Source organism: Dendropsophus ebraccatus, chromosome 5 (assembly GCF_027789765.1).
Source record: "Dendropsophus ebraccatus isolate aDenEbr1 chromosome 5, aDenEbr1.pat, whole genome shotgun sequence".
NCBI classification, from domain to species: Eukaryota; Metazoa; Chordata; class Amphibia; order Anura; family Hylidae; genus Dendropsophus; species Dendropsophus ebraccatus.
Window position 1 is genome coordinate 9,812,311 of NC_091458.1, and position 14,040 is coordinate 9,826,350.

General features: G+C 47.1%; 1 protein-coding gene across 1 annotated transcript in view; it reads left to right on the forward strand.

The window, feature by feature from the left end:
* The window catches only part of LOC138792258 (beta-arrestin-1), a 112,914-nt gene that overhangs the window by 82,103 nt on the left and 16,771 nt on the right, over nt 1–14,040 (forward strand). The window contains exons 3-6 of the mRNA XM_069969466.1: nt 3,200–3,260; nt 11,099–11,143; nt 12,939–13,135; nt 13,467–13,526. Coding sequence (XP_069825567.1) covers nt 3,200–3,260; nt 11,099–11,143; nt 12,939–13,135; nt 13,467–13,526 — 363 coding nt within the window. The remainder of the gene's footprint in view (nt 1–3,199; nt 3,261–11,098; nt 11,144–12,938; nt 13,136–13,466; nt 13,527–14,040) is intronic.

Sequence of the window (14,040 nt, forward strand, 5' to 3'; positions counted from 1 at the left end):
GACCCGGCCCGAGCTCATCAGTATAATAACCAGGATCCGGCCCGAGCTCATCAGTATAGTAACCAGGACCCGGCCCGAGCTCATCAGTATAATAACCAGGACCCGGCCCGAGCTCATCAGTATAGTAACAGGACCCGGCCCGAGCTCATCAGTATAATAACTAGGACCTGGACTCAGCTCATCATTTTTTCTCCCAGTCTCTAGTGTCCATTAGTTTAGTGTCTCAGTCCCTGGTGTGCAGTGGTTTAGTGTCTCAGTCCCTTTTGTGCAGTGGTTTAGTGTCTCAGTCCCTGGTGTGCAGTGGGTTAGTGTCTCAGTCCCTGGTGTCCAGTGGTTTAGTGTCTCAATCCCTGGTGTCCAGTGGTTTAGTGTCTCAGTCCCTGGTGTCCAGTGGGTTAGTGTCTCGGTCCCTGGTGTGCAGTGGGTTAGTGTCTCAGTCCCTGGTGTGCAGTGGTTTAGTGTCTCAGTCCCTGGTGTGCAGTGGGTTAGTGTCTCAGTCCCTGGTGTCCAGTGGTTTAGTGTCTCAGTCCCTGGTGTCCAGTGGTTTAGTGTCTCAGTCCCTGGTGTGCAGTGGGTTAGTGTCTCAGTCCCTGGTTTGCAGTGGTTTAGTGTCTCAGTCCCTGGTGTGCAGTGGTTTAGTGTCTCAGTCCCTGGTGTCCAGTGGTTTAGTGTCTCAGTCCCTGATGTCCAGTGGGTTAGTGTCTCAGTCCCTGGTGTCCAGTGGTTTAGTGTCTCAGTCCCTGGTGTCCAGAGATTTAGTGTCTCAGTCCCTGGTGTGCAGTGGTTTAGTGTCTCAGTCCCTGGTGTGCAGTGGGTTAGTGTCTCAGTCCCTGGTGTGCAGTGGTTTAGTGTCTCAGTCCCTGGTGTGCAGTGGTTTAGTATCTCAGTCCCTGGTGTGCAGTGGATTAGTGTCTCAGTCCCTGGTGTCCAGTGGTTTAGTCTCTCAGTCCCTGGTGTGCAGTGGATTAGTGTTTCAGTCCCTGGTGTCCAGTGGGTTAGTGTCTCAGTCCCTGGTGTGCAGTTGGTTAGTGTCTCAGTCCCTGGTGTGCAGTGGTTTAGTACCCTTGTCCCTGGTGTGCTGTGGTTTAGTGTCTCAGTCCCTGGTGTGCAGTGGTTTAGTGTCTCAGTCCCTGGTGTGTAGAGGTTTAGTGTCTCAGTCCCTGGTGTGCAGTGGTTTAGTGTCTCAGTCCCTGGTGTGCTGTGGTTTAGTGTCTCAGTCCCTGGTGTGCAGTGGTTTAGTGTCTCAGTCCCTGGTGTGCAGTGGTTTAGTGTCTCAGTCCCTGGTGTGCAGTGGTTTAGTGTCTCAGTCCCTGGTGTGCAGTGGGTTAGTGTCTCAGTCCCTGGTGTGCAGTGGTTTAGTGTCTCAGTCCCTGGTGTGCAGTGGGTTAGTGTCTCAGTCACTGGTGTGCAGTGGTTTAGTGTCTCAGTCCCTGGTGTGCAGTGGGTTAGTGTCTCAGTCCCTGGTGTGCAGTGGTTCAGTGTCTTAGTCCCTGGTGTGCAGTGGTTTAGTGTCTCAGTCCCTGGTGTGCAGTGGGTTAGTTTCTCAGTCCCTGGTGTCCAGAGATTTAGTGTCTCAGTCCCTGGTGTGCAGTGGATTAGTGTCTCAGTCCCTGGTGTAGTGGGTAAGTGTCTCAGTCCCTGGTGTGCAGTTGGTTAGTGTCTCAGTCCCTGGTGTAGTGGGTAAGTGTCTCAGTCCCTGGTGTGCAGTGGTTTAGTATCTCAGTCCCTCGTGTGCAGTGGGTTAGTGTCTCAGTCCCTGGTGTGCAGTGGGTAAGTGTCTCAGTCCCTGGTGTGCAGTTGGTTAGTGTCTCAGTCCCTGGTGTAGTGGGTAAGTGTCTCAGTCCCTGGTGTGCAGTGGTTTAGTATCTCAGTCCCTGGTGTGCAGTGGTTTAGTGTCTCAGTCCCTGGTGTGCAGTGGATTAGTGTCTCAGTCCCTGGTGTGCAGTGGTTTAGTGTCTCAGTCCCTGGTGTGCAGTTGGTTAGTGTCTCAGTCCCTGGTGTAGTGGGTAAGTGTCTCAGTCCCTGGTGTGCAGTGGTTTAGTACCCTTGTCCCTGGTGTGCAGTGGGTTAGTGTCTCAGTCCCTGGTGTGCAGTGGGTTAGTGTCTCGGTCCCTGGTGTGCAGTGGGTTAGTGTCTCAGTCCCTGGTGTGCAGTGGTTTAGTGTCTCAGTCCCTGTTGTGCAGTGGTTTAGTGTCTCAGTCCCTGGTGTCCAGTGGGTTAGTGTCTCAGTCCCTGGTGTGCAGTGGGTTAGTGTCTTAGTCCCTGGTGTGCAGTGGGTTAGTGTCTCAGTCCCTGGTGTGCAATGGTTTACTGTCTCAGTCCCTGGTGTGCAGTGGGTTAGTGTCTCAGTCCCTGGTGTGCAGTGGGTTAGTGTCTCGGTCCCTGGTGTGCAGTGGGTTAGTGTCTCAGTCCCTGGTGTGCAGTGGTTTAGTGTCTCAGTCCCTGGTGTGCAGTGGTTTAGTGTCTCCGTCCCTGGTGTGCAGTGGTTTAGTGTCTCAGTCCCTGGTGTGCAGTGGTTTAGTGTCTCAGTCCCCGGTGTGCAGTGGTTTGGTGTCTCAGTCCCTGGTGTGCAGTGGGTTAGTGTCTCAGTCACTGGTGTGCAGTGGTTTAGTATCTCAGTCCCTGGTGTCCTGTGGTTTAGTGTCTCAGTCCCTGTTAGTGTCTCAGTCCCTGGTGTGCAGTGGGTTAGTGTCTCAGTCCCTGGTGTGCAGTGGTTTAGTGTCGCTGTCCCTGGTGTGCAGTGGTTTAGTGTCGCTGTCCCTGGTGTGCAGTGGGTTAGTGTCTCAGTCCCTGGTGTGCAGTGGTTTAGTGTCTCAGTCCCTGGTGTGGAGTGGTTTAGTGTCTCAGTCCCTGGTGTGCAGTGGTTTAGTGTCTTAGTCCCTGGTGTGCAGTGGTTTAGTGTCTCAGTCCCTGGTGTGCAGTGGGTTAGTGTCTCAGTCCCTGGTGTGCAGTGGGTTAGTGTCTCAGTCCCTGGTGTGCAGTGGGTTAGTGTCTCAGTCCCTGGTGTGCAGTGGGTTAGTGTCTCAGTCCCTGGTGTGCAGTGGGTTAGTGTCTCAGTCCCTGGTGTGCAGTGGGTTAGTGTCTCATATGATGGATCGGCAGGGTGGGGGGCAGGTTCGTACAATGTGGGGGCAGATATCCCTGCCTGGTGGGGTAACAGTGATCCGCTGACTGACATCCTGCTTTTCTCCCCGCACAGCTCACCGTGTATCTGGGGAAGAGGGACTTTGTGGATCACATAGATGTCGTGGACCCCGTAGGTGAGTGCGAAAGATATGACGATATATACAATACTCTATACTATATGTACACACTATACTATATACTATATCTACACACTATACTATATGTACACACTGCACTATATACTATATCTACACACTATACTATATCTACACACTATACTATATACTATATCTACACACTATACTATATACTATATGTACACACTATACTATATGTACACACTACACTATATACTATATCTACACACTATACTATATACTATATCTACACACTATACTATATCTACACACTATACTATATACTATATCTACACACTATACTATATCTACACACTATACTATATACTATATCTACACACTATACTATGGGCCACATGTATCATCCGGCGGACGGATGATTTTTGGCGGAAAGTGCCGATTTGCGTATTATTTTATACGCAAATGGCCGATTTGCGAATAAAATAATCGCAAATCGGCACTTTCCGCCGAGTACGCCAGGGGGCGGAAAGTAGGCGGGAAGTGGGCGGAACGGAGGGCGCGGACTCAGAGTCCGCGCGATTTATCATCCGTCCCGCCCAAATGTACGCCGAAAACCTACTCCAGTCCTCAGCTGGCGTAGGTTTTCGGCGGTGCGCAGCGGCGCGCACAGGATTTATGTACAGGCAGTCCGCCTCTACATAAATCCCAGTACCGCCGGAGCTGCGGGGGCATTTTTAAGTCCGGCGTAAAAAACGCCGGACTTAATAAATGCCTCCCTATATGTACACACTATACTATATACTATATGTACACACTACACTATATACTATATGTACACACTATACTATATACTATATCTACACACTATACTATATACTATATCTACACACTATACTATATCTACACACTATACTATATACTATATGTACACACTATACTATATACTATATCTACACACTATACTATATACTATATCTACACACTATACTATATGTACACACTATACTATATACTATATGTACACACTATACTATATCTACACACTATACTATATACTATATCTACACACTATACTATATGTACACACTATACTATATACTATATGTACACACTATACTATATGTACACACTATACTATATACTATATCTACACACTATACTATATGTACACACTATACTATATACTATATCTACACACTATACTATATACTATATGTACACACTATACTATATACTATATCTACACACTATACTATATGTACACACTATACTATATACTATATCTACACACTATACTATATCTACACACTTTACTATATCTACACACTATACTATATCTACACACTATACTATATACTATATCTACACACTATACTATATCTACACACTATACTATATACTATATCTACACACTATACTATATACTATATCCACACACTATACTATATGTACACACTATACTATATACTATATCTACACACTATACTATATACTATATCTACACACTATACTATATCTACACACTACACTATATACTATATATACCGTACTATATGCTGTTTTATAATTATGCAGTGAGCTCCCCCTAATGGTGACTCTGGGATTTACAGCTCTGTATTGATTCATCCAGTCTAAAATAAATTTCCACTCAACTGGGGATCACAAACATCTCAGGGGCCTCAGATTTATTTATCTACTCAGGAGTGATCGCCCTCTTTGTCACTGTCCTCATAGTCCTGATACTGGGTAGGTATTGGTAGTATTGATAGGTATTGGTAGTATTGATAGGTATTGGTAGTTCCTGTGCTCCTGCCTCTTGTGTCTCTATGACATACCACAGGGTGACTAGAGGCGAGGTTCCCCTTAATATTTTATTATGTGCAGTCTTCTTTAAAGGACAAGTCTGTTGAAAATTTTTATGAAAGCATACCTCCCAACTTTTGCAAAGAGCAAAGAGGGACATGTGCGCCACGGTCCCCATAGCCACGCCCCATAGCGGCCCTCCATAGCCACGCCCCCATAGCAACCCTCCATAGCCACTCCCCTACAGTCACCACATGCTGCTGACTGAATAGTGCCCTATACAGTATCCAATCCCCCCAAAAATGCCCGATATAGTAGCCAATCCCCCATATAGTGCCCCACATAGTAGCCAATCCCCTATAGAGTGCCCCACATAGTAGCCAATCCCCCCATATAGTAGCCAATCCCCCTATATAGTGCCCCACATAGAATCCAATCCCCACCATATAGTAGACAATCCCCCCATATAGTGCCCCACATAGTAGCCAATCCCCATATAGTGCCCCACATAGTAGCCAATCCCCCCACATAGTAGCCAACCCCCCATATAGTGCCCCACATAGTATCCAATCCCCCCATATAGTGCCCCACATAGTATCCAATCCCCCATATAGTACCCCACATAGTAGCCAATCCCCCCCTATAGTGCCCCACATAGTAGCCAATCCCCCCATTTGTGTGGCCCGACCAGAAAAACAATAAACCAGTAACTCACGGGGTATACAGACACTGACTGTGATTCATGACAGAGGCTGCAAGTCACTTCCGGTACAGTCAGTGTCTGTATACCCTGCTGCCCGCCCCGGAGGATGACGGGAGCGTGCGCTCTGTCAGGAGAGGAGCTGCTGGGACCGGCAGTCAGGTGAGTTACTGGTTTATTGTTTTTTTGGTGGGGCCACATATAATGCGGGACACGGGGGGCCGTTCCGGGACTGCGGGACAGCACCCCGAAAACGGAACTGTCCCGCAGAATCCGGGACGGTTGGGAGCTATGCATATAGTGCCCCACATAGTAGCCAATCCCCCCATATAGTGCCCCACATAGTAGCCAATGCCCCCATATAGTGCCCCACATAGTAGCCAATCCCCCCATATAGTGCCCCAAATAGTAGCCAATCCCCCCACATAGTAGCCAATCCCTCCATATAGTGCCCCACATAGTAGCCAATCCCCCCATATAGTACCCCACATAGTAGCCAATCCCCCCATATAGTGCCCCACATAGTAGCGACCAGAAAAACAATAAACCAGTAACTCACCTGTCCGCCGGTCCCAGCAGCTCCTCTCCCGACAGAGCGCGCGCTCCCGTCATCCTCCGGGGTGGGCAGCGGGGTATACAGACACTGACTGTGCCGGAAGTGATTCATGACAGAGGCTGCAGGTCACTTCCGGCACAGTCAGTGTCTGTATACCCCGCTGCCCGCCCCGGAGGATGACGGGAGCGCGCGCTCTGCCGGGAGAGGAGCTGCTGGGACCGGCGGGCAGGTGAATTACTGGTTTATTGTTTTTTTGGTGGGGCCACATATAATGCGGGACACGGGGGGCTGTTCCGGGACCGCGGGACAGCACCCCGAAAACGGGACTGTCCCGCGGAATCCGGGACGGTTGGGAGCTATGATGAAAGTATTGTTTTGCCCCCCCAAAAGTTATACAAATCACTAATATACACTTATTATGGGAAATGCACATTAAGGGATTTTTTCCCTGCACTTACTACTGCATCAAGGCTTCACTTCCTGGATAAAATGGTGATGTCACTTCCTGGATAACATGGTGATGTCACTTCCTGGATAAAATGGTGATGTCACTTCCTGAATAAAAATGGTGATGTCACTTCCTGGATAACATGGTGATGTCACTTCCTGGATAAAATGGTGATGTCACTTCCTGGATAACATGGTGATGTCTCTTCCTGGGTAACATGGTGATGTCACTTCCTGGGTAACATGGTGATGTCACTTCCTGGATAACATGGTGATGTCACTTCCTGGATAACATGGTGATGTCACTTTCTGGATATTATGGTGATGTCACTTCCTGGATAACATGGTGATGTCACTTCCTGGATAACATGGTGATGTCACAACCCGACTTCCAGAGCTGTGTGGGCTGTGGCTGCTGGAGAGGATGATGGGAGGGGGATGCTCAGTGTCCCTCCAGTGCCCTGTGTCCCTCAGTGTCCCCCTGCCATCATCCTCTTCAGCAGCCACAGCCCGCACAGCTCTGGGAGTCGGGTCGTGACATCACCATGTTATCCAGGAAGTGACATCACCGTGTTATCCAGGAAGTGACATCACCATGTTATCCAGGAAGTGACATCACCATGTCATCCAGGAAGTGAAGCCTTGATGCAGTATTAAGTGCAGGGAAAAAAGCACTTTATAAGCATTTCCCATAATAAGTGTATATTGGTGATTTTGTATAACTTTTAAGGGCCAATACAATACTTAAATAAAAATTTTCACGGGACTTCTCCTTTAAGGAATCCCTTATTACAGTGGACTGTGGATTCTAAAGGTCGTTGCTTGTCGCCTCTCGCTCTAATATCACTTTCTTCCGTCATCGGTAATTCATTTTCTCTCAGCGTGAAGGAATTTAATATTCGACCTGCGAAGCTTCTCCGTGGCGTCCGTCTTTTCTCTTCCTTAAAAATGGATGTAATTATTGGCTGCAGGAAAAAAAACAAAACCAAAACCAAAAATATGAGCACCTCCACCCCTTATGTATCTGTGGCTCACACCCTAGCGGGTATCAGAGGAGCCTTGTATAGATAGTACAGTACTCTGTCTGGACATCTGTACTCTATGAAGTAATCTTTATAGAAGAAGCTCTTACTCTTGGTCTAACAGATACGGCTTTCTGCCAGAAGAGACCACAGAGTGCCAGGTCTGGTAGTACAAGCCCCAGGATTGCACAATCGGGTGTAGCTAGTTACATAAGGTTCCCTGAGATGGCTGAGCGAGGATCAATGGAGTACGTCAGCCTAGTTGCACTTTGCTCCACTGCCCATGAACCTATACTTTCTTGGAAGGTCCTGACTAATGTAGCTAATTGCCCCCCTGATGTATTCAAGGTTTTCCCTGTGAGGCAGTTACCCCACCTTCAGCTTGAGCACTGCACAGTGGGTTTAGTGTAATATCTGGGAAGAAATTAGTAGCATCTAGTCCCTGTCAGGGGTCCTGGCCTCTAGGCCAGGCCCAAGCATAAGCTGCAGGAACAAACTGTATTTGTCTACTCTCTCTATACTTACTAGACTAGAAGACCCCTACCCAGGAACTAACAGGGAGTTAAATAGGGGTGGACAGGTCTAAGCTCCCATTGGTGGAGACGTTTCTGGAAAAGCCTAAGACTGAGTGTGTGACAGGTTGTCTAGTGTGTGGTACCCAGTCTAAGGATTGGACAACAGTGTGGCAAACATAACATAGAGACGTGCGTTGTTAACCCTTAGGGAAAAAGTGAGACATCTAGTGGCAAGCATAAAGAAGTCAACCTTTAGCCCAAAGTGTAACACATACATAGTGGCACGCCTGCTCTGGGACCCTACAAGTATGCTCGATCCCAGCTGGTGGCTGAATAAAGTGGTGGAGGCTTATTCCTCCAAGGGATTGATCCAGGTTACCATCTGATGAAGGGATCTGGATTTGTCAGATACAAGAACATACAAGAACATATATAGAGAGTCAAAGCAAGTCCTGACCTCATCCCTCACCTTATACCCGGCCATGTTCCCCAACATCAGACCTCACTGATGACCTGCGGCTCATTGGATGTGGATTAGATGGATTGAGTTATAGCAACAACCTTATGTTGGAGTGAGGGGCAAGCTCAAAGGCTAAGCACGCTCCATACACACCAGCAGTCATCAGGGGTCGGGAGCAGGAATAACTCCAGTCCCAGCCTTTTATCCTGCCACCTCAAAAATACTGATTAAAAACTAATGATGAGCAGTTAGTTACTGTGTAATGATGAGCATACGTGATAGGTAGTTACTGTATCATGATGAGCATACGTGACAGGTAGTTACTGTATCATAAGCATACATATTAGGCAGAAACTGTATCATGATGAGCATACATGACAAGTAGTTACTGTATCATGATGAGCATACGTAATTGGTAGTAACTATATCATGATGAGCATATGTGACAGGTATTTACTGTATCATGATGAGCATACGTGACAGGTAGTAACTGTATCATGATGAGCATACATAACAAGTAGTTACTGTATCATGATGAGCATACGTAATTGGTAGTAACTATATCATGATGAGCATACGTGACAGGTATTTACTGTATCATGATGAGCATACGTGACAGGTAGTAACTGTATCATGATGAGCATACGTGACAGGTAGTAACTGTATCATGATGAGCATACGTGACAGGTAGTAACTGTATCATGATGAGCATACGTGACAGGTTGTAACTGTATCATGATGAGCATACGTGACAGGTAGTAACTGTATCATGATGAGCATACGTGACAGGTAGTTACTGTATCATGATGAGCATACGTGACAGGTAGTTACTGTATCATGATGAGCATACGTGACAGGTAGTAACTGTATCATGATAAGCATACATGACAGGTAGTTACTGTATCATGATGAGCATACGTGACAGGTATTTACTGTATCATGAAGAGCATATGTTACAGGTAGTTACTGTATCATGATAAGCATACGTGACAAGTAGTTACTGTATTATGTTGAGCATACATATTAGGCAGAAACTGTATCATGATGAGCATACATGACAAGTAGTTACTGTATCATGATGAGCATACGTAATAGGCAGTAACTGTATCATGATGAGCATACGTAATAGGCAGTTACTGTATCATGATGAGCATACGTGATAGGTAGTTACTGTATCATGATGAGCATACGTGATAGGTAGTTACTGTATCATGATGAGCATACGTAATAGGTAGTTACTGTATCATGATGAGCATTTGTGACAGGTATTTACTGTATCATGATGAGCATATGTAATAGGCAGTAACTGTATCATGATGAGCATGCGTGACAGGTAAAAACTGTATCATGATGAGCATACGTTACAGGTAGTAACTGTATCATGATAAGCATACGTGACAGGTAAAAACTGTATCTTGATGAGCATACGTAATAGGCAGTTATTGTATCATCATGAGCATACGTGTCAGGCAGTTACTGTATCATGATGAGGATACAGTACTTGATGAGCAGTCACTGCTAAATGATCAGCATACGTAATAGGCAGTTACTGTATCATGATGAGCATACGTAATAGGCAGTTACTGTATCATGATGAGCATACGTAATAGGCAGTTACTGTATCATGATGTGCATACGTAATAGGCAGTTACTGTATCATGATGAGCATACGTGATAGGTAGTTACTGTATCATGATGAGCATACGTAATAGGCAGTTACTGTATCATGATGAGCATACGTGATAGGTAGTTACTGTATCATGATGCGCATACGTAATAGGCAGTTACTGTATCATGATGAGCATGTGTAATAGGCAGTTACTGTATCATGATGAGCATACGTGATAGGTAGTTACTGTATCATGATGAGCATACATAATAGGCAGCCGCTGTATCATTATGAGCATACTTGCTGAGCAGTCCCTGGCAAATGATGAGCATAGCTGTCAGGCAGATACTTACACATAGTAATGAGCATAGCTGTCAGGCAGATACTTGCGCCTGGTGTTGAGCATACTCATCGTGCTCATCACGCTGATCCTTCAAGAGCAGCAGATTATATTCTCGGGCAGCGGTGAAGTTGTTTGATGACTTGTGTAAATAGACAGATAAACGGCGCAGTGTGTAATGTGCAAATACTGAGCGGTGGAGAAGGCTGCCGTACTAATCCTTCCTGCCTTCTCTCCTGAGCACCATACACAGAGCGGCCCCTGCTGACAAAGATTTACCGCACATAAGTCACTGACTACTCTGCTCTCTTCTCTTCCCCTATAAAGATCTATACGATCCGACCCCGCACAGCCTGACCCCAGGGGGCGCTCCAGGTCTCCTTGTGTATTCTCACATTTCTATATTTCTTGTTATTTTCCAGATGGAGTCGTTTTGGTGGATCCCGAATACTTGAAGGAAAGGAAAGGTAACGTATGTGATGTCCTCCCAGGTCAAACGTCTCAAGATCGGGTGCAGGGGATGTCAATGGGGCATCTTATATCCATCAAGTCCTTATAGTACTCATCGGGGGCGTGGCAAAGTACAGGAAATAGTGCACCTCAGGAGCGTGACAAAGTACAGGAAATAGTGCTCCTCGGGGCAAAGTACAGGAATTAGTGCTCCTCGGGGCAGGGCAAAGTACAGAAAATAGTGCTTCTCGGGGCGGAGCAAAGTAAAGGAAATAGTGCTCCTCAGGGGTGGGCAAAGTACAGGAAATAGTGCTCCTCGGGGTGGGGCAAAGTACAGGAAATAGTGCTTCTTGGGGCGTGAAAAAGTACAGGAAATAGTGCTTCTCGGGGCGTGGAAAAGTACAGGAAATAGTGCTCCTCAGGATCGTTGCAAAGTACAGCAGATAGTGCTCCTTGGGGCAGGGCAAAGTACAGGAAATAGTGCTCCTCGGGGCAGGGCAAAGTAAGGAAATAGTGCTCCTTAGGAGCAGGGCAAAGTACAGGAGATAGTGCTTCCCAGGGCAAAGTACAGAAAATAGTGCTTCTCGGGGCGTCGAAAAGTACAGGAAATAGTGCTCCTCAGTGGCGGGGCAAAGTACATAAAATAGTGCTTCTCAGGGGCAGGGCAAAGTAGGGAAATAGTGCTCCTCGAGGTGGGGCAAAGTACAGGAAATAGTGCTCCTCAGGGGAGGGGCAAAGTACAGAAAATAGTGCTTCTCGGGGCGTCGAAAAGTACAGGAAATAGTGCTCCTCAGGGCGAGGCAAAGTACAGGAAATAGTGCTCCTCAGGGGCGGGGCAAAGTACAGGAAATAGTGCTCCTCAGGGGCGGGGCAAAGTACAGGAAATAGTGCTTCTCAGGGGCAGGGCAAAGTAAGGAAATAGTGCTCCGCAGGGCAAAGCACAGGGAATAGGGCTCCCCAGGGCATGGCTAAGTACAGGAAATAGTGCTCCTCGGGGTGGGGAAAAGTACAGGAAATAGTGCTCCTCGGGGTGGGGCAAAGTACAGGAAATAGTGCTCCTCAGGGGCGGGGCAAAATAAGGAAATAGTGCTCCTCGGGGCAGGGCAAAGTACAGGAAATAGTGCTCCTCAGGAGCAGGGAAAAGTACAGTAATTAGTGCTCCTCAGGGCGGGGCAAAGTACAGGAAATAGTGCTCCCCGGGGCATGGCTAAGTACAGGAAATAGTACTCCTCAGTGGCGGGGCAAAGTACAGGAAATAGTGCTCCTCAGTGGCGGGGCAAAGTACAGGAAATAGTGCTCCTCAGGGGAGGGGCAGAGTACAAGAAATAGTTCTCCTCAGGGGCAGGGCAAAGTACAGGAAACAGTGCTCCCCAGGGGTGGGGCAAAGTACAGGAAATAGTGCTCCTCAGGGGCGGGGCAAAGTGCAGGAAGTAGGATGTGTGAAATATTTTCTATAGTAATAACAAGAAGAGTATTTTTAGAAAATTCTTGATTAATTTTCCAAGACCCTGCTGACCACGAGACCGAAGGGGCTGAAGAGGGTGACCGTAGGTCTTTCCCCCATAAAGCAATGTGCCCACCTATAATTTTGTAATGTCTCTTCATGTCCTATGTGTATCAGAAAAAGACTGAGCCCCTCAAGTATGGGGTCCTCATATACTTAAAGGGGTACTCCGATGAAAATCTTTTTTTTTTAGATCAACTAGTTTGACAAAGTTATCTAGATTGGTAATTAACTTACTATTACTATTTAAAACTTTCACCTCCTGCCCACGTCCCATTACAGCCAGGCTTTGTCTCCCGTCCTTCCAGTGTACGTCACCTTGACCTGTGCTTTCCGTTACGGCCGCGAGGACCTCGATGTTCTGGGGTTGACCTTCCGGAAGGATCTTTTTGTGGCCAACATTCAGGCTTTCCCGCCCGTCCCGGAGGAGAAGAAGCCGCTGACCCGACTGCAGGAACGACTGATCAAGAAGCTGGGCGAGCACGCCTACCCTTTCACCTTCGAGGTAAGAGACCGGGTCCCTCATATCCTCTTCATTGCTGAGTTCTAATTTTGTAGAGAATTTTGAAGGCCATTTTTTACATTGTTTCTAAAGGTTCAGTTCTTCTAATTCTTTATCATATCATCAATATTCACATTCAAATCTCCACAATTGGGGAATTTAAAGGGGTACTCCCCTTTCAAACCAACCGGTTTCTGACTATTGGAATGTATAAGGGTAACATGGCCGCCATCTCCCCCCATGGCCGCCCTCGCTCTATGGGATCAGGGTGACGGGTGGTGGGAACTATTATAACCAAATAACAGGAGAAATAACTGACTTCTTGTTTTTGCAGATTCCACCCAATCTCCCATGTTCGGTGACTCTTCAGCCCGGGCCGGAGGACACGGGGAAGGTTTGTGGTGATGGGTTGGGTGGAAGAAAGGGTTAGGGAGGGTTAGCAGAGTCCCGGCAGTCATTATGGAAGGAGGTGGTGTTGCTGGTTATGAAGATATTGGGGGTAGTAGAAGTAGTGATGCAGCTGGGAGTGAGATGGTACTAGTAAACATGGGGTGCTATTGGGAACTGCGCAAAAAGCAGTTTACAATTGTACAGAGGTAGTAGTCATGAGGCAGCGGTAGTAGTGATGGTGGTGGTAGTAAGATGATGGTAGAGTGGTGGTGGTAGTAATGGTGGTGGTAGCGATGGTGGTAGTGAGATGATGGTAGAGTGGTGGTAGTGATGGTGGTAGTAGTGAGATGATGGTTGAGTGGTGGTGGTAGTAATGGTGGTGGTAGTGAGATGATGGTTGAGTGGTGGTAGTGATGGTGGTGGTAACGATGGTGGTAGTGAGATGATAGTAGAGTGGTGGTGGTAGTAATGGTGGTGGTAGTGAGATGATGGTTGAGTGGTGGTAGTGATGGTGGTGG